Source organism: Glossina fuscipes, unplaced genomic scaffold (genome assembly GCF_014805625.2).
Source record: "Glossina fuscipes isolate IAEA_lab_2018 unplaced genomic scaffold, Yale_Gfus_2 61594, whole genome shotgun sequence".
Classification (NCBI taxonomy): domain Eukaryota; kingdom Metazoa; phylum Arthropoda; class Insecta; order Diptera; family Glossinidae; genus Glossina; species Glossina fuscipes.
Window position 1 is genome coordinate 1,968,840 of NW_024003803.1, and position 26,156 is coordinate 1,994,995.

General features: G+C 33.7%; 1 protein-coding gene and 1 long non-coding RNA gene across 6 annotated transcripts in view; one reads left to right on the top strand and one right to left on the bottom strand.

Moving 5' to 3' along the window:
- Positions 1–19,112, bottom strand: part of LOC119643759 (GIGYF family protein CG11148) — a 33,523-nt gene extending 14,411 nt beyond the window's left edge. For 2 of the 4 annotated variants that reach the window (XM_038043225.1, XM_038043222.1), the window contains exons 1-3: positions 19,010–19,112; positions 14,710–15,185; positions 14,418–14,591 (exon numbers count right to left, since the gene is read on the bottom strand). In XM_038043225.1, the coding sequence (XP_037899153.1) occupies positions 14,418–14,591; positions 14,710–15,132 (597 nt within the window). In that variant the 5' untranslated portion in view covers positions 15,133–15,185; positions 19,010–19,112. Of the gene's footprint in view, positions 1–14,417; positions 14,592–14,709; positions 15,197–18,757; positions 18,841–19,009 lie in introns of those variants that run through there. The other 2 variants (XM_038043223.1, XM_038043224.1) reach the window with 2 other exon arrangements.
- Positions 19,113–20,155: 1,043 nt separating this feature from the next.
- Positions 20,156–25,523, top strand: LOC119643762. Of its 2 annotated transcripts, XR_005248425.1 has the most exons (5): positions 20,156–20,466; positions 23,531–23,903; positions 23,964–24,169; positions 24,245–24,584; positions 25,091–25,523. It is a non-coding gene; the product is annotated as an uncharacterized LOC119643762 (long non-coding RNA). The 2 variants fall into 2 exon arrangements; XR_005248424.1 differs by having other exon boundaries at positions 23,531–24,169.
- Positions 25,524–26,156: the final 633 nt, after the last annotated feature.

The following is a 26,156-nucleotide window of genomic DNA, read 5'->3' on the forward strand; positions in this document are numbered from 1 at the left end:
TAATAATAGTAATAATAATAATCAAATTAATAAAAATGATAATAATAATAAGCAAAAATAGTAACAAATAATAGTCATTAAACAATTATTTCTAATTATTAATAATTTTTATATAATTATTTTTAATTATTAATTTTTATGCACTATTAATTTTTTTTATTTTTATTAACCCTAACAGTAGGATCAAAACGGATATTAATATTGGTAATGAACAGAAGCCTCGTACGAGCGTCGTAACGATGTTGAACGACGCGGGACTTGGCAGCTCCACCAAGTCAGTGAACACGATACATCAACAGAGAGAACACTAACGGTAGACCAAATTAACATAATGCCTCGCTTGGAGACACCAGCAATTAATTGGCATGCAAACAAGAAACAACTGGAAGCAACATAGGCACAAGAAACTATGAGGAGGGAAATAACCACACACAATACCGAGTGTATCAATGATTCTGAAGTACAAGAGGGAATGTCATACGACATCTAAATGATAAAAGTCAATAGTAATTAATGAAAATAATAATAATACATTATCGTTACATCTTGAAATAAAAGAGGGAATGTCGGACGACATTTAAATGATAAAAGTTACGTTGAAATAGCCGTGATGGAATATAAGAAAATCGATGCTGGAACGAGGCCAATAATATATAAATTATATCTTGCCAAAAGGTTACCAGAATAATAATCGTAGTAATCGTAAGTATATTATATCCCATACAAACACACTAGTGAAGTAAAGTAGATTAGGTAAGTATCGAGTTAGGAAGACTCAGAACTTACACCAAAGGAGAACGGCCAAAGAAAGATCTCCTCGGCTGGAATGCTTAGAGTTCATACAACCGACCAACTTACAGAACATCAGGTGTTCACAAAGAAAGACGACAAACGCTAAAAATGTATGGTGTATTCAAAGGACTGAGAAGATATGAGGAAAGCGCGAAGAAAAATCAACAAAGTAATGAAGCTACAACAAGCAATCAGTATGGGTCGAATAGGGGCCAAAAGACGCTCAAGCTATACCAGAAATTAGGTTTACTGGAATAACAAGAACACTTTTCGAAGAAGCTGTGAGCAGCACCCAAAACTGGCACCAAACGATCCAAGCAAAATCCATAACATATGGCTGAAGTAAGCTTCTTCTGCAACATATGAAAAACTTGCCAAATGCTACACTTCTTTGCTACATACACGGCAAAACACACTCTTCGAATCGCAGGAAACACTTACTTGTCACCAAAAAAATAAGATCTCATAACCTATCAACCTATCAACCGATTAGGTGTTTCTCGATATACAAAAATAAGTGCAAATAGTTTACTGCATGAGAAATAATGTGATAAAAAGAGAATAGAAAGGATGCAGAAAAGAATTCCAAGGACACAAGAAGCAAATTCAAACTGGATGATAATAACCATTAGACCGAACTCAGACTTAATCACGAGTTTTATTAATAAGAAAACAGGTGGAAGAGGCAGGAATAAACTTAAGAAAATTAAATATAAATATCTAATTCACGCACAATTTCGGCCACTAAGCCACACAATAGAGCAGACACGTGATGTCGTTCGGCAAAACTACAAAATGCACAGCATTTAGCAAAGCTATATGCACACTCCTATAACACATTAGCGAAATTCCTAGTTAATACAATAGACCAAAACAATAACATCAACATAAATGAATAGAAGAATGGAACGAAGGAGTGGCCAGCAAGCCTAATCCATTCTGGATTGAGACTTCTTCAGAAAACTTCGCCACAAATCCTTCAATAAAAATCTTCGGAAAAGCTATACGCACACTTCACAATTGGAAACAACCAGGACATGATAAACCACACTATTATAAATATCTCATTATATTACACAATCAAATAATAAAAAAATTTTTAATCTTGTAAAAAAGCAGTCATTCCTTATTGCCCCAAACCATAATTCGCTGCCAAGCCAACCTTAAACCCGCGCAGATCCATATCATATATATTCCTGACTATATTCACATCAGATGTATTCCTATATACACATTCATATCGTATATATTCTCGTATATATCCATATTGCGCACATTCCTGTATATATATTTATATTGTAAAGTAAGATTTGTTATATTCAGACGTTTTATTTCCCCTGATACTTGTACAATCCCACATGGTCTCATGACATCCTTGCACTTACATTGTCTCATCTTTATACAGCAGTCTTTTGGTTCAGCCTAAAAAGCTTTGTAAGTTTTACACCTTATCACACTTACAGACTAATCTCTAAACCACACTCCGTAAAAAAAAGCTTTTACCGTACTATTCAGTTACTTTTTGATATACTCTCTACACCTCAGCATATAAGTGATATATTACACACACAAGTGAAAGCTGTTATGTCAACATGGTGCAGCTATAAAAGTAGAGAGCAAACTACGATCATTTTTTCATTTGTTCAGCAGCAGCGAAAGCGCCAGGTAGTTTATAAACCTGTACACTGTTAAATAGTCTGTCCCTTGATTGTGCATCCGCACACAGCGTTTGACTTAGTTAACCTTAACTTATTGATCTTCAAACTCCAGACCTCCGGCTTCCCTTTCCACTTAGTGAAATGAATAAGCTCGCATCTGCATGACAGATCATTTAGTATTCTGTTTAACTCTTCACATTGGAGGAATTTCCCCTCACGTCTGGCGTCCCTTACGGCAGCTATTTAGACCCCTTTTTATTTAATCTATACATTAATAATCTCTCCTCGGTGATTAAATCCAGCCAGATCTTAATCTACGCTGACGATGTTAAACCGCTTTCTTCCTTCTCCTTGGATTTGCATTCGTATCAGCTGCGAACTGACTTAATTAATTTGGTTACATGGTGCTCGGTAAATTTTGTAAAATTAAATCTAAAGAAATGCAAGAAGCTTACTTTCTTCAGGGGGAAGTCATTTAGCACTGTGTATTTCATTGACTCACACAGGTTAGAAAACGTTAATACGTTCGCCGATTTAGTGGTTACAACCGACCAACGATTACCTTTTAAATTGCACATTGAGCTATCTTTAAGTAAAGCTGTGTCGGCGCTATGTTTCATTAAGAGGTGGTCCAACAAGCTGAAGAATTCTAATATTGCAAAAAGGCTAAACATGTGCTTAGTTCGATCGATACTTGAGCACGCCTCTGTTGTGTGGTCTACTTGTTGGCATTAAGCTTTAATATCCTTAACCGCTTCTCTAGGCATTTTATGTTCATTAAGTTGAGTCAATGTAAATATATTTTTGTAAGTTGTTAACCCGTTTACAGTTGTTTACGGAAAACTAAATGATGTCTACCATTAAATCTCAATATAGGATTGCTGTTTATCTCGTATTTAAATTAACTTTTAATTTTAACATCTCACTATAATTCGAAAATTAATTAGTCTTTTTTGCATCGGTTGCCAAGCCTTTGTATGTTTACGATGTCTTAAGAATTCACTTGCAATTTGTTGCTGTAGTGATTGTGGGTGTGTTTCCGCGCTAGTTGTGTACATGCTTTTTTCTTTTCTTTCCTTCTTTTTTATTTATACATGAATTTTTTTTTTTTCCTTACTTCTCCTTATATAGCTTATACTAGTTTTTAATATTAATTAGTATAGGATTTACTTCTAAGAGCCAACTGAAATCGACTGTTAAGTTTTTTTAGTGGAATTCATGTGTAAGTAAACAAAGTAAATAACTAATTGATAGCATTGTGACATCATAAAAAACAAAAAAAATTTATATACAGCATTTATTGGTTACAAAAAGCACTTGATTCTGTTCCACATGCTGGGTTGCTAGAAGCACTGAAAAACATATGCACAATGGTCGCAAAAATTCTAAATTGCATCGAAAATCTGATAAAATTCTGCGAAATTATTCTGGCTATATAACATGGAAATACACAATCAAAATGCGCTGTGGCAACCTACTTACTATTCAATATAGCACTAAACCCTTTCTAGCTATTTCTCCAACAACCAAAATCAATATGGTTAGATATTACGAACAACTGTTCCTAGTAAAGTGTTGCACTATTAGCACCTGTGTGATCTGAAACTCTTTGCAAGAATAAAATCAAATCGTGACAATCTAAAATAGTAGAAATTTTTGGGAACGATACAAAAATGCAATTTTTTTGATGTATAAAAGAGGAACGGGACAGCCCGTAAGCGATGAGACCTATATATCCAGTAACATTATGAGTTTTTAATACAAGTTCTTTTTTATAACAGAAAATTGAAAATGCGGATCACCGGAAAAAAAAACTAAAGATTATGATAGGATAAATTTTGTAGAAAAGACAGTCTCCATCTGATCTTACTACATCCCGATATTTGTCTTTCCAATCTTGCATGATATTATTTCGAATTAGACGGAAGGCGTTTTTGAAGGATATTGAGAGAGGGGATTGATAGAATTTCTCCACCAAGCCAAGCTTTACGACCATGGAGATCAGTATTTTGTTAAACGACATACTATAACACACTTTTGTACACGTATTATACCATCACCCTAAGAATATACGTAAATTCTTGCAGGTATCTCCTATAGCTTATGAGTAGTAGGCAGAGAGCCAATTTTTTATGCCGAGCAAGAATTCATGCACTATGTTGGATTTCTGAAGCTTCCTTCTGGGCGTTGCAATCCCCTCATCTTCCAGTGGTGGGTATGAAAACAAAACGTACATAGAAGTAAATATACGTCTTCGGAAAACTTGAGCACAGTAGAAGGTTGTCAGATAACTCCATATCTAAGAAATGAATATTACAAATACGTGGGTGTTAAGCAACACATTATATAGTTTAGCAACACTGCGTGCGCGACAATTATATATTTTTTCATATAGGTTTTCGCATTATTTCTATAATTGAATGCTTGTTTTTTTGATAAATTGTGACAATTACAAGCAAATACCAATTGACCATTTAAATTGTGATTTTTGTATCTTAAAAGTGTTGACAGCTATTTGGATTTTGCGAATAGCACTGAAGGCTCTCTCGTTTTTGTTTGGCTGTGTGTGGTCCCCGCTAGCTTTTTCAGTGCCGTTTTTCGATTGGCTTTACAAATACCGCTGTTAAAATTTTCAGATGTATTTTTTGGTCATAATTGTAGGCTTTGACATTAATTATTTCTCCGTTTTCTGTTCTGTTCTTCTTTTATTACATCAGTTCTTAGTTAACAATAATTTTTGTTGTTGTATTCTGCTGCTTGTTTACATAAGCTGGTTTCTTGTTTCTCACATACCTTCAACTGCCTAAACTATGAACTAAGGAAGATTCCGTTTTTTTTTTCTTAGACATATTGTCTCGGTATGCTTTGTTTTTATTCCTTGCGGGAGTTGATAAAGCAATTTGCTGGCAATTTTCTCTACTTATTTTTATGGTATTCTCTTGCGTTTTCTTTGGCATTATATTTGGATGAAATGTTTATATAAATCATTTCTCGCCGGTCAGGGCTCTGATGGCTACGTAATCAGTTTGGGTGCGCGCGGGTTGTGGACGGGTTATTTTCTTATGCTTATAAATTCTTACAAATTTTTCCTAATTTGTTTATTATAATTGATTATTAAGCCCTAATATAGCCCAGTTTGTCGTCAAGAATGGTTCATAATAAATTATATTGTGTAATTATAAATTTTGAATCACTAATGCATTGTTACATTATTTGATTTTCTGCTACTCGCATCTGGTAATCCTTTGTGCTTTTTTCCCTGCGGTTTGCTAAACATATTGCTGCTCTCGCTGTTGCAGTGTTTTAATAGTGGGCAATTTGTACGCCGTTTTAAGTTACCATTGACAATACTTAATAACTTTTTTTGCTTTTTGCCAGCACGAAATGTTTGTTTACACTGTATCGTGCCAAATGTGGACCTGAATTGGCTCGCTTCATTACCTGTTGGGTTTGTGGGCGATACTGCCACAAAAAATGTGCTGGTATAACCGGTCGATCACCAGACGCAGTGTTAGATTTAACGAATATTTTACGTTAGTTCCGCCCTGACTACCGAAAGCGTGATATTGACTTTTATAAGCTTTTTATAAGGATAATAAATGGCTTCTTTGATTTAGATAAAGAACTCAAGGCATTGGCTGGTAAATTTCATTAAGAGTGTGCAAGGAGCATCGCTATCTAGAGCAGTTAGCTTCTGCTTAAGCTTGCACAAGATCAACTTGTAGCGTAGCATGCGGCACTTAACCTTCCTCTTCGCATAAATCTCCTACATCTGTCGGAGTTTCTCGCCACCTTTCTTCGACATTAACGATAGAACTTGTGGATTTGATATTGGCAAATCCGATTAGGGTGCTCTTTCCTCGTCTACAAAGAACATTAGCATTTCCTCCATCGTAAGCTTCGCTGCTAATATAAATAGACCGAGAAGCCTTCCTCCTGTCAGTTTGTAGTGCCATTCAGTCTATATTTCCAAAAAATGTTAACACGATCATTAAATCCTCTTCTCCCCCTAGCTGTTCAGGTGTATCTGCTGAGTACCATGCTGGACAAGTCACACAAGTGCTGTCACTGCCTCCATTTTCTCCACAAACTCAAGTTCTCGTGATTCTTATTATTCCTAACGCGAAAGACTTCTGCTTGACAACGATATCCTCCAGAAAAGTAATATTCGTGTCAAGACTGGCTCCTGACTTCTCTGAAAAAGTTATCTTTCCGTAAGAGTTCCATACGCCAATTTGAAGCGTGTTTCAAATTGGCCCCATATCAACACGGAATTATCTCTTCCGTTAAGGTATTAGTTCCGATCGAAGACATTGAAAATTTTTTATATGAATCATTGTAACCATTTGAACCTTTAATAAAGGCATTTATTCCTCGTGATCGACCCCGTAATACCAATTTGGTACTTTTTCCCCCCTCAAAAAACTAAATGTTTCTTCAGCTCCATCATTTACCAAAATGTTAGGGGCCTAAATTCAAAAATTCCTTCTACTCACCTAAACTCAGTGAGCACGGAGTTTTCCTGTTTGCCTGACCTCCTTTCACTGAAATTTGGTTAAAGCCTGGTTTACATACGTCGGGACTTTCTTCAAAATTCTTTCCGGATTTTCAGGAAAAATCGATTAGTTCACAGTAGTGGAGGTGTTTTAATTGGCATATCTGTTGCAATTCCGTCCTGTTCATCTGAATTTCCTATTTCTGCCGACATTGAATTTATTGCCAATCGGGCGGCAATCAGCAATAAACAATTGTAACTTGCTTCTATATTCCCCCAAATGGGGATATTTCCGCTTATAAGGAACGTGCTCATTTGCAAAGTGGTCGAAAAATCTCAACCTACTGATATAGTCATAGTGTTGCGGAACTTCAATTTACCACAAGTTACTTGATGTTACAGTGATAATCCTGGCTGTATGGTCCCTACTTCAACATCTAATAGAGCTATTGTATTTTTTAATGAATTATTAAATCAGAATCTACTCCAATACAATCGTATTCCTAATTATAATGGCAGACAGCTGAAAATTTCCCGGAGGTAGCCTTAAGTAGCTGTCCACCTTTTAGTTTCCATGAGTGTCCGTATCATTCAGCAATTTGTATATTCTTCCATTATGGGCACAATGGCCCCTTAAATCACTCTAGCGTGCCAAATCCGACTTCCTCAAATAAACAATATGATTTTTACAAAAGCACTATTTTACTGCTTAAATCTCATTTTACACCCATTAAGCTCCATTTTTCTAACGGGAATAATGAAACCATACTGTCATCATTCTAGAATGTAATAAACCTAGTTATTTCTGTTTCCGTTTAAATCAGACAACTTCATTTTTGGAAGTAATTGCCCGCCATGGTTTAACCAAGGAATTAAATATTACAAAAATAGGAAAAATACACTTTTCAAAAAATTTATGAAAAGTGGTTCTACTTACGATTATTTCGTCAAATCTGCTGCAACTGTTAATTATTCATATTAGATCACAGACTCAATTTCGATTCCTAATTTGGTCATTTCAGAAAATGACGTTTTACATGGTTTGAGGTCTCTAAACTGCCGTTGTGTACCTAGGCATAATGGCATTCCAGCGTGTATGCTGAAATCTGACGAACTATGTGGTATTATCGTAAAGATGTTTAGCCTTTCTCTGAAGCTAAGGGTTTCTGCTTTGTGCTGGAAAGGTAGTTTTCTTATTGCAATTTATAAAATGTGAGCAGGCATCTACTCGCGAACTATATACCCATTGCCGAGTAAAGTATTTCACCTAAGTTATTTGAAAGAATTGTTACCCAACAATTAGTTTCCGCTATCTAGTTTTCTATTTTAGCATATCAGGATGGATTCTTAAAAGGAAAATCAACTGTTTCGAGCATGTTAGAGCCTACTTGCCATATTTTCAAGGGTTTTTCATACCAGTGATGACTGAAACGTCCCATCATATTCTATGTGAATGTGAGACCATTTACAGAATCAGACATCAAGTGTTTTACAACGCTTGATACGGTATGGTGCTCCGATCCAAAAAAGGTGGTGGGATTCATAAAAATCCTAAAACTGGACGGCTAAGGGCGTGGGCGTGTACAATAGATCTTCTAGGTTACGATACATCTTCCCCACGTAATTAATAATAATAATAATGGCTTTCATACTGATGCCGTGCACACAGATTTCAATAAAACTTTTGATTTAGTTAGCCATCGATTCCTGGTTTTTAAACTCCAGGCCTATGGTTTTTCTTTATACCTATCGAAATGGATAGGCTCCTATTTTCATAATAGGTCATTGAGATTTCTTTTCAACTCCATCACATCTGATGAATTTCCGATGAAGTTAAGTGTCGCGCAAGGGAGCCACTTAGGTCCCTTGCTGTTTGTCGTATACATCAACAACCTCCTTCCGGTGATTATGTTCAGCCATATTCTAATGAGCTTTGATAATGCGAAATTGTTTCCCTCAATTAATGGAATCGCACTCTCATTTTTTGTTGATTCTATACGTTTGGCGCATATAGTGCTCGCATAATTTTATTAAATTATATTTCAAAAAAAAGTAAAAATATTTTTTTCTATATTTTATCAATTCACACAAATTAGAAAAAAAGGGATTCATATATTGATTTAGGGGTACTGTTTGATCAAAAACTTCGATTTTTTGCACATTAAGCTATCTATAAATAAAGATACTCCTGTACTTGGTTTTATTAAATGGTGATCTACAGAGCTTAACGATTCATTAACTTGATAAGACCAATGCTTGAATGTGCCTTAGTTGTATGGTCTTCTTCCTCCATGTGTCATATTGTCTCAACAGAATCAGTTCAAAAACTATTTCTGTTTTTTACTCTGAGGCATTTAGGTTGGGGAACGTTCGCCAATCACCTGCTTATGAAAATAGGCTGCTTTTGCTAGTCTTACCCTCATTAGATAACGTAGACTATTCTTGGTGTTTCCTTCTTTACTAAGTTAATAAATGGTACTGTTGACCGGCACTATTAAAGGAGCAAAACTTCAATGTTCCCAATCGCTCTTCTAGAAGCCTTATCCTCAGATACAAACATGAGTTTTTCAGCCCATTTAGACGTCTTTGCAAGAATCTATAATTAATCTCAATGTCCGACTGTTTAAACTCTATCAAAATTAGTCTCTATAATAAGCGAACCTACCTGTATCGTATATAAACTAACTGTTAAAGCTTCGTATGATTCCTAGATAGAACTAAATATCAATTGGTTGCCTCTATCATAGATGTGAACATGCCGTTTTTTCTTTTTGTCTTGTTTGTTTATACATGAATTATGTTGTTTTTATATTTCTTTATTTTTTTAATTTCTTTTTAATGTTTTAGAAGATTATTTATAAGTAGATAACATTAAATAAATAGATAAGATTTAACTTTACGAGTCAATCTAATTGGACAGTAAGTTTATGTTTGTTGAATTTCGTGTGTAAATAAATAAATAAATTTACGTTTATCATGCCAATCAAAAGAAGGAAAAATGCAAAAATGGAAAATAGTATATACAAAAAACTACACAAGGTATATTATCCACGATAATACAATAACAGATGCTGTTATCCTAGATGCGCAAGCGCTGCAGAAACGATTCCACATCCGCATAACAGTTGTTCATTATAAACGCCCAACCACTACAAGCAAAGTAGGAAAGCTAATACGTCTAAGCATATTAACAGAACTGCAAATCAACGAAAAAAGAACTTATTAGAAATACTATCCGAACCGTATTATTGAGAACCAACGCTATACTGTGTACTGATATAATTCAACATTAATCAATAACCCCCAACAAATATGTTCCAAATAAACCAGATGATACTTAGAAACAAACAGGACAAAACCGTCAAAATAACAAATTGCACAGTCCCATATGAGAACAGTATTCAAGAAACCATAAGTACGAACAGAAAAAAGTGTCAATAACTCGCCGAACAACTCAGGAACACTCAAAATCTAGAAATATTAAATATAATCCCCTATAGTAATCAGTTCCATTGGTACAATACCTAAAGAAATTAGGAATTTAATACATAAAGTAAACCTTAACAGGAAAATTATAACTGACATACGAAAGGCAGCCGTTATCAAAGCAGCGAAAATCATGATGGAGACACTAGGATAACGGATACAAAACCTGAACTATTTTCTAACCGAGCGTAACCTTTATTCAATGATCCGGTACGTGAATTCCAGCAAAAGCTGAGAATGTAAAATTCGTAATAATGATAACAATATTTCAGAATGTCAGATGATATAAAACGGAGCTAATAAAAACATTCAGCTTATTAAGATACAACCAATGAATAAATACAACTCACATAAAATAGAGTGAATAAAATTAAAAAAGTTGTTTGAGGCTTATTTAGCCAAGTAAAAATGACGGCCACCAAATCAGCGTTCCCAGGTTCAAATCTCAAAAACAGTAGACTTTACTTTGGTTAAAGATGTAGTGAGTTATCAGTCGGTAAAGGCATAATACTTACTGTTTGGGCTCACACCGATTAGACTGCAATTACGACGACCTTATCTCATGTTACAGGAGTAAGAGGCACCTTCTAAACGATTGGTGTAAAAAATCAGACGGGCTGCTGTTTTAATCCGTAAGCTACTCAAAGGAGTGATAAAGCTGAATTTGAATTTACCAAGGACAAAGCTTCTAAAACCGTGAAAATATCAACGGAATAGTGGTGATAGATTACGACGAAACAGAACGTATGGAAGTCCAAGCGACGATCGTTAAGTCTATCGTAAAGGGCAATGAAATGCAAACGCCTAAAAATATTTATCCCAGGACGGAAATAGCTACCATCACCGTCAAGTGTGAGTGCGATGAGATTATCAAGTAAGTTGTGGAATTACAATACTATTTTGGAGGATAATTTAATAAATAACCAAGTCGAAAGCATGAGAGAATGTATTATAGCGGTATCGTTGGGACAGAGACTAAATCTTTCGTAGAAATACTAAAGAAGAGATGTATGCTGGAAGAGATGTAGGGTTATAATTAGATAGATGCCGTTATGCACTACAAGTGTAGAGAATTCAACCATGTCACCAAATACTGCAAGAAAGACCATGCTTGTTAAAAGTGGGATGGCAGTTATGAACCGGTTGAGTGCAATCAAAAATTTGCAGCCAAATGCATAAGAATAAATGGAAAATTCACAACGAGTGTTGATACTAAACGTTCGATGTGGAATAAAACTTGTTCTGTGAACTTAAATAAATTGGATTTAGTTTACGAAACTATTGCATAGTAGATAACTGACAGCAACAGTTACGTAAACAATGTTAACACTCGAGTCTTAAGAATCATCACTGAAGCTCTCAACAACTTCAAGCTGTCATCTGAATTACAGAAACTTAAACAATCTAGAAATTGATAAAGTGGGCTACCTATTGACCGTTACCTGAAGTCGTTTCTATTACGAAAACCTGCATCAATCAAGTTTTTTAATTTAAATCGGATATTCACAACAATACATGGCAGAATCCGTAACTTGGGAGGTGGGACAATTGCAATGTATATTAAATAACATTTAAAGAGCAAAATATTTTTAAAATCTTATCTAGTGACAGTGTGGTGCAGTATTGAACAGATTATCCACTTAATATGAAAACATAATCCTGATGTTCACATACTTTCGAATGATTTATATGTACCAAACGTTTGCTTGATGTAATGTAATGTCAACCTCTACGTTAATTTTGGCCGATGTATCTCATTGCTCTCTTCCCCTCCGTTCCCTATGCCCCACACGAGATGTCGCTCTCAAAACATAATATGGAATTGATTAGTGACATGTCGACATCTTTTAGCTTAAAATTCTAGATTTAAGGTCTGCTAACTTACGAGTGCTTGTCCAGGCTTCTTCAATAATGTGCTGGAGTACTGCACAGTATTTTGCTGGCATTCACAATAAACTTTCCTCTACAAATAAAACGCGTTTTGTCGAAAACTGTAAGCCACCGTGATTTACTATTTTTGTTCTTATGTTATATATGTACTTTTGTTATGTTAGAGATTGCGCCATGGCTTAAAAAGCCTGAAAATGCAACACGAATGCAGTAAGTTGGAGAGTTTCCCGTAAATGTAAGGACAAAGTACATGTTATGTGAAGAGACCATATTTTGTTAACCAATTGAAAACCCAGCCATGCTCCAAATTAGTATAGAAAAGTTTAAAAAAAAAAGTAGAATAGTAGTAGTAGAATCCAACAATGTTACCGGTAATATTTCCTGCATAATGAATCATTGTATAATGCAAAACTTTGCTTAGTCCTAACCAGTCGCAACAATCTTAGTAATGAGTGATTTCTTCACGGCCTTTGATACGGTAACCCATACCTTATTATTGGAAAAGTGAAGTCTTATTTTGGTGACAGCTCCTCGTGGATGAGGCTTTGAAAGGCTCAAATGTGTAATCGTTTTCCGCATATCAATGTGGACTATTTCTGGCTGGATGTAAGTAGACTTTGCTCTAGCGTTCCGTAATGCTCTATTTTAGAACTGGTTTTGTTTACCAAATTCATAATTTATTTCCTTACTTGTTGTCTAAACTGCAATATTATTTTTTGTATTGATGAGCAGGTTTACGTCTCATGTCCTCGTAGACTTGTAGATGCCTTGGGTTAACGGATCAAGGAAAATCTAGATCGCGTTACCCATTAGGCTGGCAAGAATAATTTGAAGTTAAATTCATCCAAAATCCATTCCAAATTTGTAGTAATAACATTTACCAAGTTCGATACGAGGTTCCTGCCAAGTTTTACTGGCTGGTGCGAGTAGAGGTTGTCAATGTTGTTACAATTGTTGAATTTAAAGTTGACCTAGACCGACAGCAGACAATCACGATCGCCGCTATAGTAACACTTGTGGCTATACTTTTTCGTCACGAGCCAAGATCAAATTGTATGAATCCCATCAGGGAACTGCTGATTTGATTGCAGCCTGAACGTTTTTATTTTTACGTTTGAGTGTTAGTTTTTATTACTGTTATTTTATAATTTTATTATTTTGATACCAAAAGTGACTGGTTGTTTTAGTGCCGTTGATAACCATTATTATAGTAACAAATGGTGGAGCTGGATTAATAACCTATATTTTCTCGATCTCATGGAAGATTAACTTAGCAATATAGTCTTATATAATTATTTCCACATATTGTACTGCAAGAGATACCTACTCTTGCTGATACAGTAACAACATACTTTGTTACCTATCGTCAATTTTTATAATTTTACAATATTTATTTTATTTGACATTTAATAAACTTGCGCAGAAACTTATAACAGTAATCTAAGACAAAGTTATTTCTGAACGACACTCGGTGAATGTAAGACCTCGGATAATTCAGATTATCTAATCAGACACAATCAAAGGTACAAAATAGTGTATCACAAACTGGCGGAGCTACGCAGCTAGCAATGGTGAGTTTCATTTTGCAAACATCAACGTGCAAGATTTTCATAAATTTTTGGACAGACAAGTAATAGCCACCCGAGCAATATATGTCAACAAGTCAGAATTGGCAAAATAAGGCTATCGTTATAATGAATAACAGCATATGCGAAATTTCAATATTCATACATTTGGTACAAGAGATGGAGGACATATACAACGATGAAAAGGTGGCTGTAACCTTTATCGCAATGTCACGTATGGAGGTAATATCGAAAACTTTAGAAGAAAGCCTAAAATATTTGGAACTGTACGACGTTTTGAAAAGGATGTGAAAAGCGACGCTGTATTTTGCAGCTAAAATGACTATCAGATTGCTGCAAAAACTGTGTGTTCAATTATCACTACATAAAAGAATTATTAAATAATTAAAATAACAATAATAATTGCAACGACAGCTGAGCACACGACAGTGAAGGAATTCTTAGCTTTAGCTTAGAAGTGTAAAAATTCAATAATAGTAGCACCAATAAAAATATTAGTAAAAATAATACCTTCAATGCAGCTGTTCGCAAATCATCGTCAAACATAACCGCGGGTCGCTGGAAAATTGGATGATAAACCGATTTACCTCGAATGCGTCCTCGTTCCGCTATGCAACCCCTTGCTGCGCTTCTTGTTGATGTGCTAAAACTTACAGGGGAACGTTGGAGCCAAGCTGGCCTTTGCTATAAATTATGGACCAATAAGAGGTGATAAGAAAAAAATTAAGAAGAAGAAACTCTTTTATAAAAATTATTAACTACATTTGTTGGCCTTATTTTTATAAATATTTGCAGTACGTACCGATGGCAATGAAGGACCTTGTGTAACCATTTCTTCTTCGCTACTGGGTGTCAAAGCGAGTGGGTATTGAACCTTCTCGACATATAAATTCTTATACGAAGGCAATATTTCTGGCATACTGCACGTTTTTTCAAAAAGCGAAAGCATTTCCTCTCGTCCATAACGAAACTCAGGGAATAAATTGCGTGGAATCGGAGTGTTTGTTAATAAATTTATTTGACTTTGATTGGTGTTATTGTTTATATTTGACAAGGAAGAACCACTGTTCAAAGAAGTGCTACTATTGGTTGATGACGTTGCGGTCGTGACACAACTACTCATAGTTGCTGATGTAGTATTTTGTCCGACGTTACTGGAAATAGACGTTATGTCAGCTGACATATTGCGCAACCATTCAGGTCCGAATTTCATAGAATCTGTCATTTTTACGTTTCTTCGCTAAAATCCAACCGAGCTCTGTGAGAAGTTTGAATTAACTGTAAAATAAAAACTAACTATTGTCTAATGTTAAACTAAAAAGGATACCAACACGCCGTACAATAAACAAAGAAATTATAATTACAATATATTTGCTTAAGTACAGTGCGTACAAGACTAGCTCGAAGGTAATATAGTTTTGAAACATAGTTTTTGTAATGCGTAAAAGTTATTATTATATTATACTAAGTATTGACTGTTTGCTTGCCCTCAGATTCGTTTTATATATTATGCTAAAGGCTTTGAACGATAACCGGCAGCTAAAAGTCTCCTGCCTCATCCTGAATAAAGGCAAAAGCACTTTACAATACTGCTTGGCACCGGCGGTTCGCATTTTAAATTATTGAAGTATTTCATGAAACAAGCAGAAATTTTTAGTATTACATTCAAAATAATCCGTTTTAGAAAATCGGGAAAATGAATACAACCACGTTAATGGTGGGCCTTTCAGGTTACTTTATACGATAACAAAGAAAGAACTCACTTAGAACTTGCTTAGAATTTGCTTTCTACCTCGATAAACATTTTAATTATTGAGACTGCGTTACACCACCTTTTGTTTTACATTTTTCCGTTTTGCAATTTTACCAAAATACTCGGTAATTTTTATAGGTTGGTTTGGGGAAGAGAATATCAATTATTTGCTGAGACGAATATAATTTTTTTAATAACATCACTACATTTTTTCATTAAACTATATTAAAGCAAAAAAGCTCAACTGACCTCGCACGAACTATGCATACATATCTCTAACTAAACAAAATTCATATTATTTCTTTAGCTCTGGACCAACCATTTTTATTTCTTACTCAGATCTGCTAATTATTAGCTTGATTGTTTGCGTTAAATAATCAATGATTTTGTACGATTTTGGTTATTTAATTTGTGAATAAAGAACAATATTGAAGAAAGAGTAACAAAAAGTGAAGAAGAGCGCAAAATTGTTTCATTACTTATTTATCATATGTATTTACAATGAAAATTATGCAATTTTGTGATATCCGTGGCTTTACTGTCATTTAAAAAAAAAAGTAAAAGGTGAGAAAATTATTTTCGGCTAAAGTAAACTCTTGATACCAACCCTCAAATAAAAAAATATCCACAGAATATTACTATCGTTAATTATCCATGTAAGATTAATTGCCCACAATTTCTGCGCTGAGCTTTTGAGATGACTTTGATTTACATTTTTTGGTTTTGCCTTTCTGTATCAAACACGTCATACTTGTTCTTATAAAAAGCATCCTTTTCAACAGGTAAAGCAGCTTACGAATTCGTTAAGTTGTTGCTACGGTACCATCACCAACTACAATTTACATCATCATGCTATAAAATGAAGAATACAATGAATATAAAAGATAAACCACCCGCAAGCGTATTAGAAACCCGAGTTTTAGCCTTTAGTTGTGCAAGCAATTTACTTAATACACAATTGTTATACAAAACAAATTTTTTTTGAATATCTTGTTTAGGGTAAAGAAGTAAACTACTAAACGAAGAACAAAACAAAGTATTATAGTCGTACTTTTTCTTTAGTCAAGCGAGTTCGTTATACCCCGACGAATTAAGGAAAAAACAAATTTGAATATTCGGCTCATAATAATAATACGTAGGAAGCTAATATAGCTTGCTTCTTGCAATATCATTTTCCTTCTAAGCACAAGGTTATAGAACTCTTTTATTTTTTTTGACTACATTATTTTATATTAGCAAAATTCCCAAAAGGAAGAAATTCATAACGAAATTACATTTTCTTTTTTTTTTGCATTTGGATTTTACGTAGACTAAGCAAGCTAATATATATAATACAATGAATTTTATACATTTTTGCAGAGGATTGGCAGATAGTTCATTCGATGAGATTCCAGACTTATATTCTTCCCTTCAAACACGTATTCCTTTTTTGTTTTTTTTTCATTGTACGACTTAGAGATATAAAAATGATGACAGACAGATTAAAAGACGTGAGGGAATGGAAATGGAAGAAATATATGTGTGATGAAGTATAAAAAATGAGTAAATAAAAACAAAATTGCTTCATTTAATAAGAATTCAACGCATATTGCTTAAGATTGTTTTACTTTCAACTTCGCACGGCGTTCGAATTCTCTTATTGCAAGCGTGCATAGTACGTTTCAGAGCATTCCCAACGTAAATAAATGGAAAAGAATGCATCTTTTATGTATGAACGCGCCAATAGTCTGACAGACTATTTGTACATAATACACATAACATACATTCTTGTTGTTACAATTAAAGTAAAGAATATTTCGTAGTTTTTAAGTTTTCATACGGTTAACATGGAATATTTTTTCAACCATTATTTGGAAACTACCTGTACAAAGGCACGTATGTCTTTTTCCGTCAGAATAAGAAGTTAAACAAACGATAGTCCAATATAACAGCCTGAATGGATTCATCCATTATTTCATTCATCCACGAATTTTAGTGCATTTACATTCCGCGAAAAAACGAAAAATTAAATATCTTCTATGTTAAGTCATGGAACGCAAAGTAATGAACTCCATTGATTGAACGATTGGATAATGCTGGTATATGAATATGATGAATTGAAAAATATATTTAGTAACATGAAATTGGACAGCGCATTTTATAGCTTATATTATATAGAGTTATAATTCGAAAATGATCACAATTTGCAATTGGCTTCCCTGATTTGTTGCAAAGACAGTCTCTCTCTTTGAAACTGGCAAACACGTCATACGGCAGCGATTATAATAAGAGAAGTAGCATCAAAAATGTGATAATTTCACACTATGTGATCAAATAAAAATATAAACAAATTCTATAACACTCTTAATACGATGTACGTAAAAAATAAGTAACATGAAACTTTTTATTCTTTTGTAGAATATTTCTGACAATATATGTATATCATATTTAAATTAAACATGTCGATAACAGAAGCAAAAAATTTTTCTGAATAGCAATGGTTTTAAAAATCGATTAAGTATATTAGCTATTTCTAAACATGGTTCTACCTAAATTTGGGAAATACATCATTTAACAAAAATATGCATTAACCCTGAAAATACCGAAATTTATCACAATGACCATAATTTTGCCAAAATAAAAAATTGAACATCAAAGAATATAATAAATATAAAAAAATTAACAAAGACTAAATGAGCAAAACACAGCTCAAAATAATGGGTATTAGGCGATTTTGTCCACTTAACTGAAAACACGGCAGCGTCTACTATTTACTGCAACAAACATTAGTCGTAACACGTCCAAAAGAAAAAGTTTGACTACCTGAGAACAAAATATTGGAGAAATCTATCTACGAAAACCCTGAGTGTCTGAAGCTAATCAACTTATTAAGTATTGAGAAACTTTCTTAACACCCTCCTTATTAAGTATTAAGAAGCCTTCTTAACACCCTCCTTATTAAGTATTAAGAAACCTTCTTAGCACCCCCCCACCCCCCCTTCCAATAAAACTTTTTCATTTGACGTGTTAAAATTACAAAATCGTATACGCCATTTCTAAGTAACTTCAAAACAGCAGGTATAACATTCAAAAGTGTAAATCGGAAGTGAGCTCATACCCTAAAAATGAAGTACAATGTTATCTAAACATCGTCCATTATCCTTTGATTAGAGCAGTTTTGCACATCCTGCAACTAGCTGACTTTTATACATACACGTATGTATTTTAATATATGACGCACATGCATAAATTAATATATAAGAGAAAATATATTATAAAATTCACAACCGTAATGTAACGTATTAGAACTTATATATATTGAATTAGTTTGTTATATTTTAGAAAACACACTTTTACTTAATTTTCTTACTTTTTTTTCGACAGCAAAAAGTCTAAAATTTACTGTATTAGAAAACGAAATGGAACTTTTTTATTCACGACTCTGTGGCTAGTTCCGATTAGAACAATGTGCGAGAGACAGAGAAGCTATGCCTTCTTTTATTAAATTTAAGCAAGTGTGTTATGAGACATACAAAGCGGGGGAAGTTCTCAGTTACGATCTGCTTCATTTTACGTTGTTTCGTGTAGTTTAAGCACATCTGGAAAAGAACTAATTTCATGATGTAATTTTAAATGTGGTTATAAGACCAACTGCAAGTGTTAACAGATGTATACTATATTGAAGAGATTTTAATAATAATATAAAATTACAAATTTTGTTAACATTAACAACACTAGACACACAACCTTTTCCGTTCACCGGAACATCCTTTATAGGCAAAATAACTCACAACATATAACCTGACGCAATCAACAGTTCTTGTTCCTCTTTTCAAACGAATAAAGTATGTGAAGCTACTAATAAATGAGTTTGGGCCCAGTTAATAGAAATCTTTGTGATATATATACATATAGATTCTTAAAGATTTCTTTAAAGTGTAGATTTTATACACATAATAAGACAGAGCATTAAGTTTCCTTTCCATTTTCAGCAAAATTTCAATATGTATTTTTTAACCCTTTCAATGTTTATGACGAGTATACTCGCCAAAGATAAAATTGGAAAGTCGGTCACGCCCATCCAATCTCACAGAGTATCGGAATTTCATTCATTTGACTTCACATTGTTGTTGTTTTATTTTTATAATGTCATAAATTTATCTCTATATGGAAAAGTATGTAGTCGTAAATGAAATAATGTAAGTTTGTCAATAAAGAATAAAAATTTTCATTTTCTGTAAACTCAGCGCTTAATCCCTAACTTTTCTTTTTGATACATTGTCATTTCTACAGTATATTTATTTTATTTTGCTATGACGAATGTACTATAGGTAGCAGTTAAACAATGAAATGATTAAGTAACTTGCATCATCATTCAGTGTGGAGATCTTACATGTCTTCTTAAGCACATTGATAAAAAAAATAAATAAATAAATAAGGAAAGCCCAGCATCCTTAAAAAAGTTATGAAAAAAGCTAAAAAAGAAAAGAAATTTTCATTGAATTTTTCAAAAAAGAAATGAAAGGTTTTTTTCTGTCACAGAAAACAAAAAAAAAAATAAAAAAAAAGAAGAAACTGTTCTATGTAAGTTTAGAAAAATAGAGTTTCGAATGTGCAGTTACGGAATATACCTCCAAAGAAATTAAAATTCGTCAATATAAACGATCAAAAGATTGGAAACGAAATTGATGCAATAAGTGGTTATTGAGGAGAAGTTGAACTGAGAACTCATAAGAGGCTTAAGGGCACGGCCACAGTACCACGTAAACTGAGAATGCCTATGTTATGAGGATAATTTCCTTACTTGTTATATCTTGAATGATTAATGTAAGTTATCCGATCCGTTAACTATCTTATAATGTTAATCGAAGGTAATTAATGATATAGGGTGGTATTATAATAGTCCACCAACAAAATTCTTCTAAGGAGTAAAGTTCAGGTAGAGTTTCAAATGGGAAAAGCCTTTCCCGTGTGTAATATTATTATTATTCATTTGTTTGTCATGACCAAAGTTAAAAAATAGATCCAGGTTATGAAATGAGCAACCATTTCTATCTGTGTCCACTGAAGCCTTGGCAGAAATAATGAGTACGTATAAGCGAAAGTTCGTACTCCTTTTACTTGCTTTACGTGCGAGTGTCGTCACCTATCGCTGCTATCATTCACACTACGCGAATAAATAGACTTAGGAAGAAGCTTGCGTTTCTATCAGAGTAAAAATAGAATAGCAAGTGGTTAATATCTAGGCGCCTTTTAACATTTCTGTTATCAATAAAAATAGCAGTCCTATTAATTATCAGCCATGCGACTGCTTATTTTTTTATTTTTTTTTTATATATGGGCAAAAATTTTGTTTAAGGTTTTCGTACGTGACGTCATAACGTACCAAATCTCTGCAAAACAAAATCCTATATAATTTTTAGTTTTTAAGTGAGTGTGTATTATGGTTTACATTGAAACAAGTGATTTTTATGGTAGGTTTATAACTCGTTAATTTTGACTATCTCTGTGCATTACGCCTTCGTTTGGTCCCGTTAATTTAACGAACTTTCTACTTTTCTTTTAGTAATCATAATTTCAGAAGTACTAGTGTCTTTATGTATGTCCCGTCTATATATCCCTCAAAAAGTCCTCGATCTGACCCATTTTTCTTGGTTTCTAGATTTAATCGATTCAACAATGTTATATTCGTTATTGGCACGTTGTCCTTTTTCAAGACGCCGGTTGCTGCCCAGTCAGCTGATCGCCGATATGACTCTGGAGTCTAGCGATGATTCCGTGTTTTATTCTTTGTCATATATAGTTGTGATGTGAGTAAATGCGACACCCTTTTCAAAAAAGTTTTCTCATGCACCAATGGCCATGCAAAATAGCAGATACACTACTTTCTGATATTTTTCAAATATCAGCTATATCGCGAAAATGTATCTCCGATCGGTCTTCCAAAACTATTATGTAGAGTTTTTCCTAAAACTGTCAATTTTAGGGGACCATTATCTCATTATCTTTGGTAGTGATGCAACATTGTCTAAAAATAGCAAACTGCTCACAAATTTATTTTTCGACAAACAAGCCGAGAAGTTAACGATATCTCTCTCATCCGAAATCAACATTTAATCAACAAACGAAATTCAGAGTTTTCCATTGTTTTGGAAATAACAAAAATACCGTCACTAAGCTGCATCTTGTAAGTTATGCATTTTTGTAGGAGGGGGACAATAGGCTAAGCAGGGCATAAAGTGGCCTTGGGCATAAGACTCGCCCGTCTGTTCGTTTGTCCTCAGACGTAGCAGATGTATTACACTAGCGTAATCGTCTGTGGAATGTTTCCGGAAAAAAGTTGAAATCCTCCCATTATTTCCGAACTAACTAATTTATCAATGACACGTGCATCCATCAGTTTACAGCTCGAATGGTGGAAATGTGATAAAAATTTGATAAATAACAATTGAAGGTTGGCACTGTTCAGAAATATGAACTTGTCAACAGGGTTGCCATACATGTATCAGACCGAAAAGATATTGAGTGATGCATTAGTCTCGTAGTAAAGAAAATGCATTTACAACCATAATTGCTAACACTTTCCCGTTTTTATGTTAGCTACTCTTGTTTTTAAAACAACCGAGAGCATTCCTTAGTTTTCAAGCCATAAACTAGTATTCCACTCTCATACCACTATTTGTTATCTTGTTTTCTTTTGCTATTGCCATGCAGCCCCTCTACTGCTTTACATGATTTAAATAAAACTTATTTACCGAAAAGTTGTTATTTTGTAGGTTATGGTAAGTCTTTTTACGTGTGCGCGTAACAAAGCACTGCGATCAAACATAATTTGTCTTCAGTCTTGGTTTTCCATTTGTTTTACACATTTTGCTACTATAGCGAGAACTTTTACTTTGCTCTTACTATCAATCAAAGGAATGTTCACTGAAACTAATGAAAAGACAGGCAGATGAATAGGGCAGTTTGATCTTGGCGTTTAACAGGCATTAAACTTCTATCAGTGGTCTAAGCATGAGTGCGTTTTCAATACAAATAAAGAAGGGAACAGAAAGGATAGGTTTCAGTACTAAGAGTACTAAGAGAGTGCTACTGTGAAGTAGATAAGTCAGGTTGATAAATAAAAATATGAGCATAGTTTAATTACATACAAAGCCTGTCATATGAAATAATGTGTGGAAAAAGCGTAGTCTTAAACGGGGTTGATAAGTTCCGTCAATTTGAGGAGAGACAACTTCTACGCTTGTAAGACGCTGATGAGTCATTCATCTGAAGGTGAAATGGTACCAAAAGACAAATTATAGTTTCAGGAGCAAAGAGGAATATGAAATTTTCTTCACGTTGTCCTTTTCTCATTTGGAATTCTTACGTATGTGAATGGTATTGGTATTTGCATACATACGTACATTTTTAGCTGTCATAATATCGATATATATGATATTCAAAAGGTATTTACAGCCATGTTCAGGGGTTGTTACTGTTCAACTATTATAAAATTTATGCAGGTGTTTGGCTGTCACCGTTGGCGTCACCATTATGGCACTAATTATGTTTTATTAATTAGGTTTTATTTTCGAGCTTCGATTTTGCTAGCTATAGTATGCATAAGAAGTGAGAGAAACGCCCTCAGAACTGTCAAAAGTGGCGTAAGCAAAATTGCTGACGCTTTGCGTTGCTATAAGATGTTTTGAGTTAATGAGAAAACAGTTGTACATGGAAAATGAAATAAATTGCGAACAAAATTGTTTATGTACAAAGAACTGAAACAAAACAAACATTTTATATGTGTGAAAAGTATGTAAATTGGTTCTTTTTTTCCTTTTTATTTTTATTGTCCAATTAATATTTGCCAAAGCTTGTAATCAAATAAGTATCGTTAACCTTTCCATAGATCATTACACACTCTCGCTTTCATTGATAAAGCGTAACGGAGCAACAAATAAAAACTCATCAGTCTACTGATGTATTAGTCTTATCGCTAACTGATCTAATCCACCTTATCCAACAAAACAAAAAAAAAGATAAATAAAATGTTGTTATTAAATAAACAAGTAATGTTGAGAAATATATATACATCGAGAGGAATGGTTACTTTCCTTACATTGTGTTATATGGCAGTGAAGGAGCATCGTTATTGGTGATTTACGTTGCTCGCAAATGTCTTGGTAAATGATTTTATACGTTTATCAGCATTAAAATATACATATTGTTATAAGTAGATATCTAGAAGAGTTTTCCAAAAGAGGTTTTAGAATAAATTTTAGGTAAATTTGTTGTGAGTGATGGCACAAGAATAATCTATATGCCTGCAATGATCTATTTAGCCCTTACTTTTAAGTTGCTGGGATCTGGGTGCTGTTAATGGCTGGCGAGTAATGATTTTTACTTAAGCGTTGCACAGAGCACCGCTTCTGTAGATGTAGCGGAAATTACCCAAGAAATGGAGTAAAAACTTGGTGCAAATGTTTTCGGTGTGGTATTAGCGCCAACACAAAGTAGTTATTCTATAGGGAATTTGGTGTTCCTGATGGTAAGTAACTTTTTGTTGTGCTTTACTTGTTCTTGTGATATGATGTGTGGTTGAAATACATATTTATTTTCATAGACCCGCGCAGAATCAAAACCGAAAGGGCGAGCGTAGCCGCAATGAGATGATGCGTTAATTTATATACACATGTTTTTCCCATATGCATACGAATATTTTATTCGTAGGGTTTACGACTATGTGAAACTTATGGAAGTAAACTGTCGACTTTCTGGATCAAGGCATCTTATTATGACGATAACATCGACATTTCGCTAGCTTTCATGTCCTTGCGACGCTTTATTTCATAGCAAACGATGATTGAAATATTCGCAATATACATTGAAGTGATTGGATGCGTACACGGAATCCAGATTTTCGGAAGCCCGCACGAGATGAAGAACGTTTCATAACCAAAAAGGTAAGCAAAGGCTGAATGGAGTAATTTTGACGACAGTATCGACGTTTTGCTAGAGGTCTAATGATTGAGGCGAATAAGCAAGGAAATAAGAACTGGTACATCTTTTGTACTTTCAAATTTAACAACACAAATCCATGTTTAATAAAAATTAAAAAGTTGGCATTTATTTATATAATACACACCTAGGTTTGCTTCGCAATTCACTTTAAAATATTCTACATTCTTTATAAGTAATTCATATGTTAATCTATAAATATATTACATAAAATTAAAATAAAATGATACATCTTAAATTCAAAGTTCAGTTTCACAATTCAAAGTTCTCTTAAGAAATAAAAATGTGGAATTATATGAGTTATGTGAAATTATTTCACCTCAGTTTATGTTGTCAAAAGTTTTACATAATTTTACGTTTGTATGACTTTTTTACTGATTGTATCATTGTAAAACAATAAACGTCAAATTTGGCCATTATTTTCTCATTATTTTTTCGAAATTAATTTCAGATGACGAAGGCCATACATAACTCTCTATGAAATGGTTATCGAGGATCGCCTTTCAAAAGGGAGCTAGTTAGCCAAACGATACATAATAAGTGTTCATAAGTTGAAGTGCAAAAAAAAAAAATGCAATTTGTAACGAAAAATAAAAAAGCATTTGCATAATGGATCAAATTAACTGTAAATTATTAATGCATAATTTTAATATAACAAATAATTCATTCGAATTTCAAAACTGTTCAGTCGTCTGACAGAGTTATATGATTTTTAAATGATTGTGCGCAGAATAGTTTTTTTTATAAAGATTGTATGTTTTGGGAATTTCTTGCAATTATTTGTTGTCATGGAGTATAGTAGTATCGGCGCAAAATTTTTTGTTGTTTTTTTATATAATGCGTATATATATATACATTTATATTCTTATAATTAAAAAAAAAATGCATTATTTAAACTTAAGAATTATAGTACCAAAATAATATAAAAATAAATCTAAGTTTATAAAATATTCTAGATTAATGATTCCAAATTTTATGAAAAACGACAAAAGCAATGAGGCAACAATATTTGGTGCGCTTGATATAACTTCTGGTTAGAAGAGCAGCATTGCTTTTATGTTTCAAACAGATATTTTATTGAGATAGCGACAGCCGTAGTCAAATAACAAAATATATTGCTATGCCTACGAAACCAATGATAAGAACTTCATCAATAAACACATCTCAAACTATGACAGCGACCAATAGCGTCTATAGCGTACTTATATAAGCAAAGTGGTATCAAAGCCCATTACCTTCATGTCTAGGCGAACGTCCTAACAAGTCAACAATTTTCGTTTATGGAAATATGTTATTTGGCACGGACTGTAAGTCAAATTCAAGTCAAGCTAAGATACAGTAGATATAGTACATTAGATATAATTATTTATAAGCAACAAATTACTTGGAGCATGCCACTTGAAAAGTCAAAGGGAGATGTCCGGCTTTGTCCTGTTTCTAGGCAAGCAGACAACCAGAGTTGTAGCCTCACTTGGGTACAACCAGCGAACATGTGAAAACATCGTTATCATTAAGAC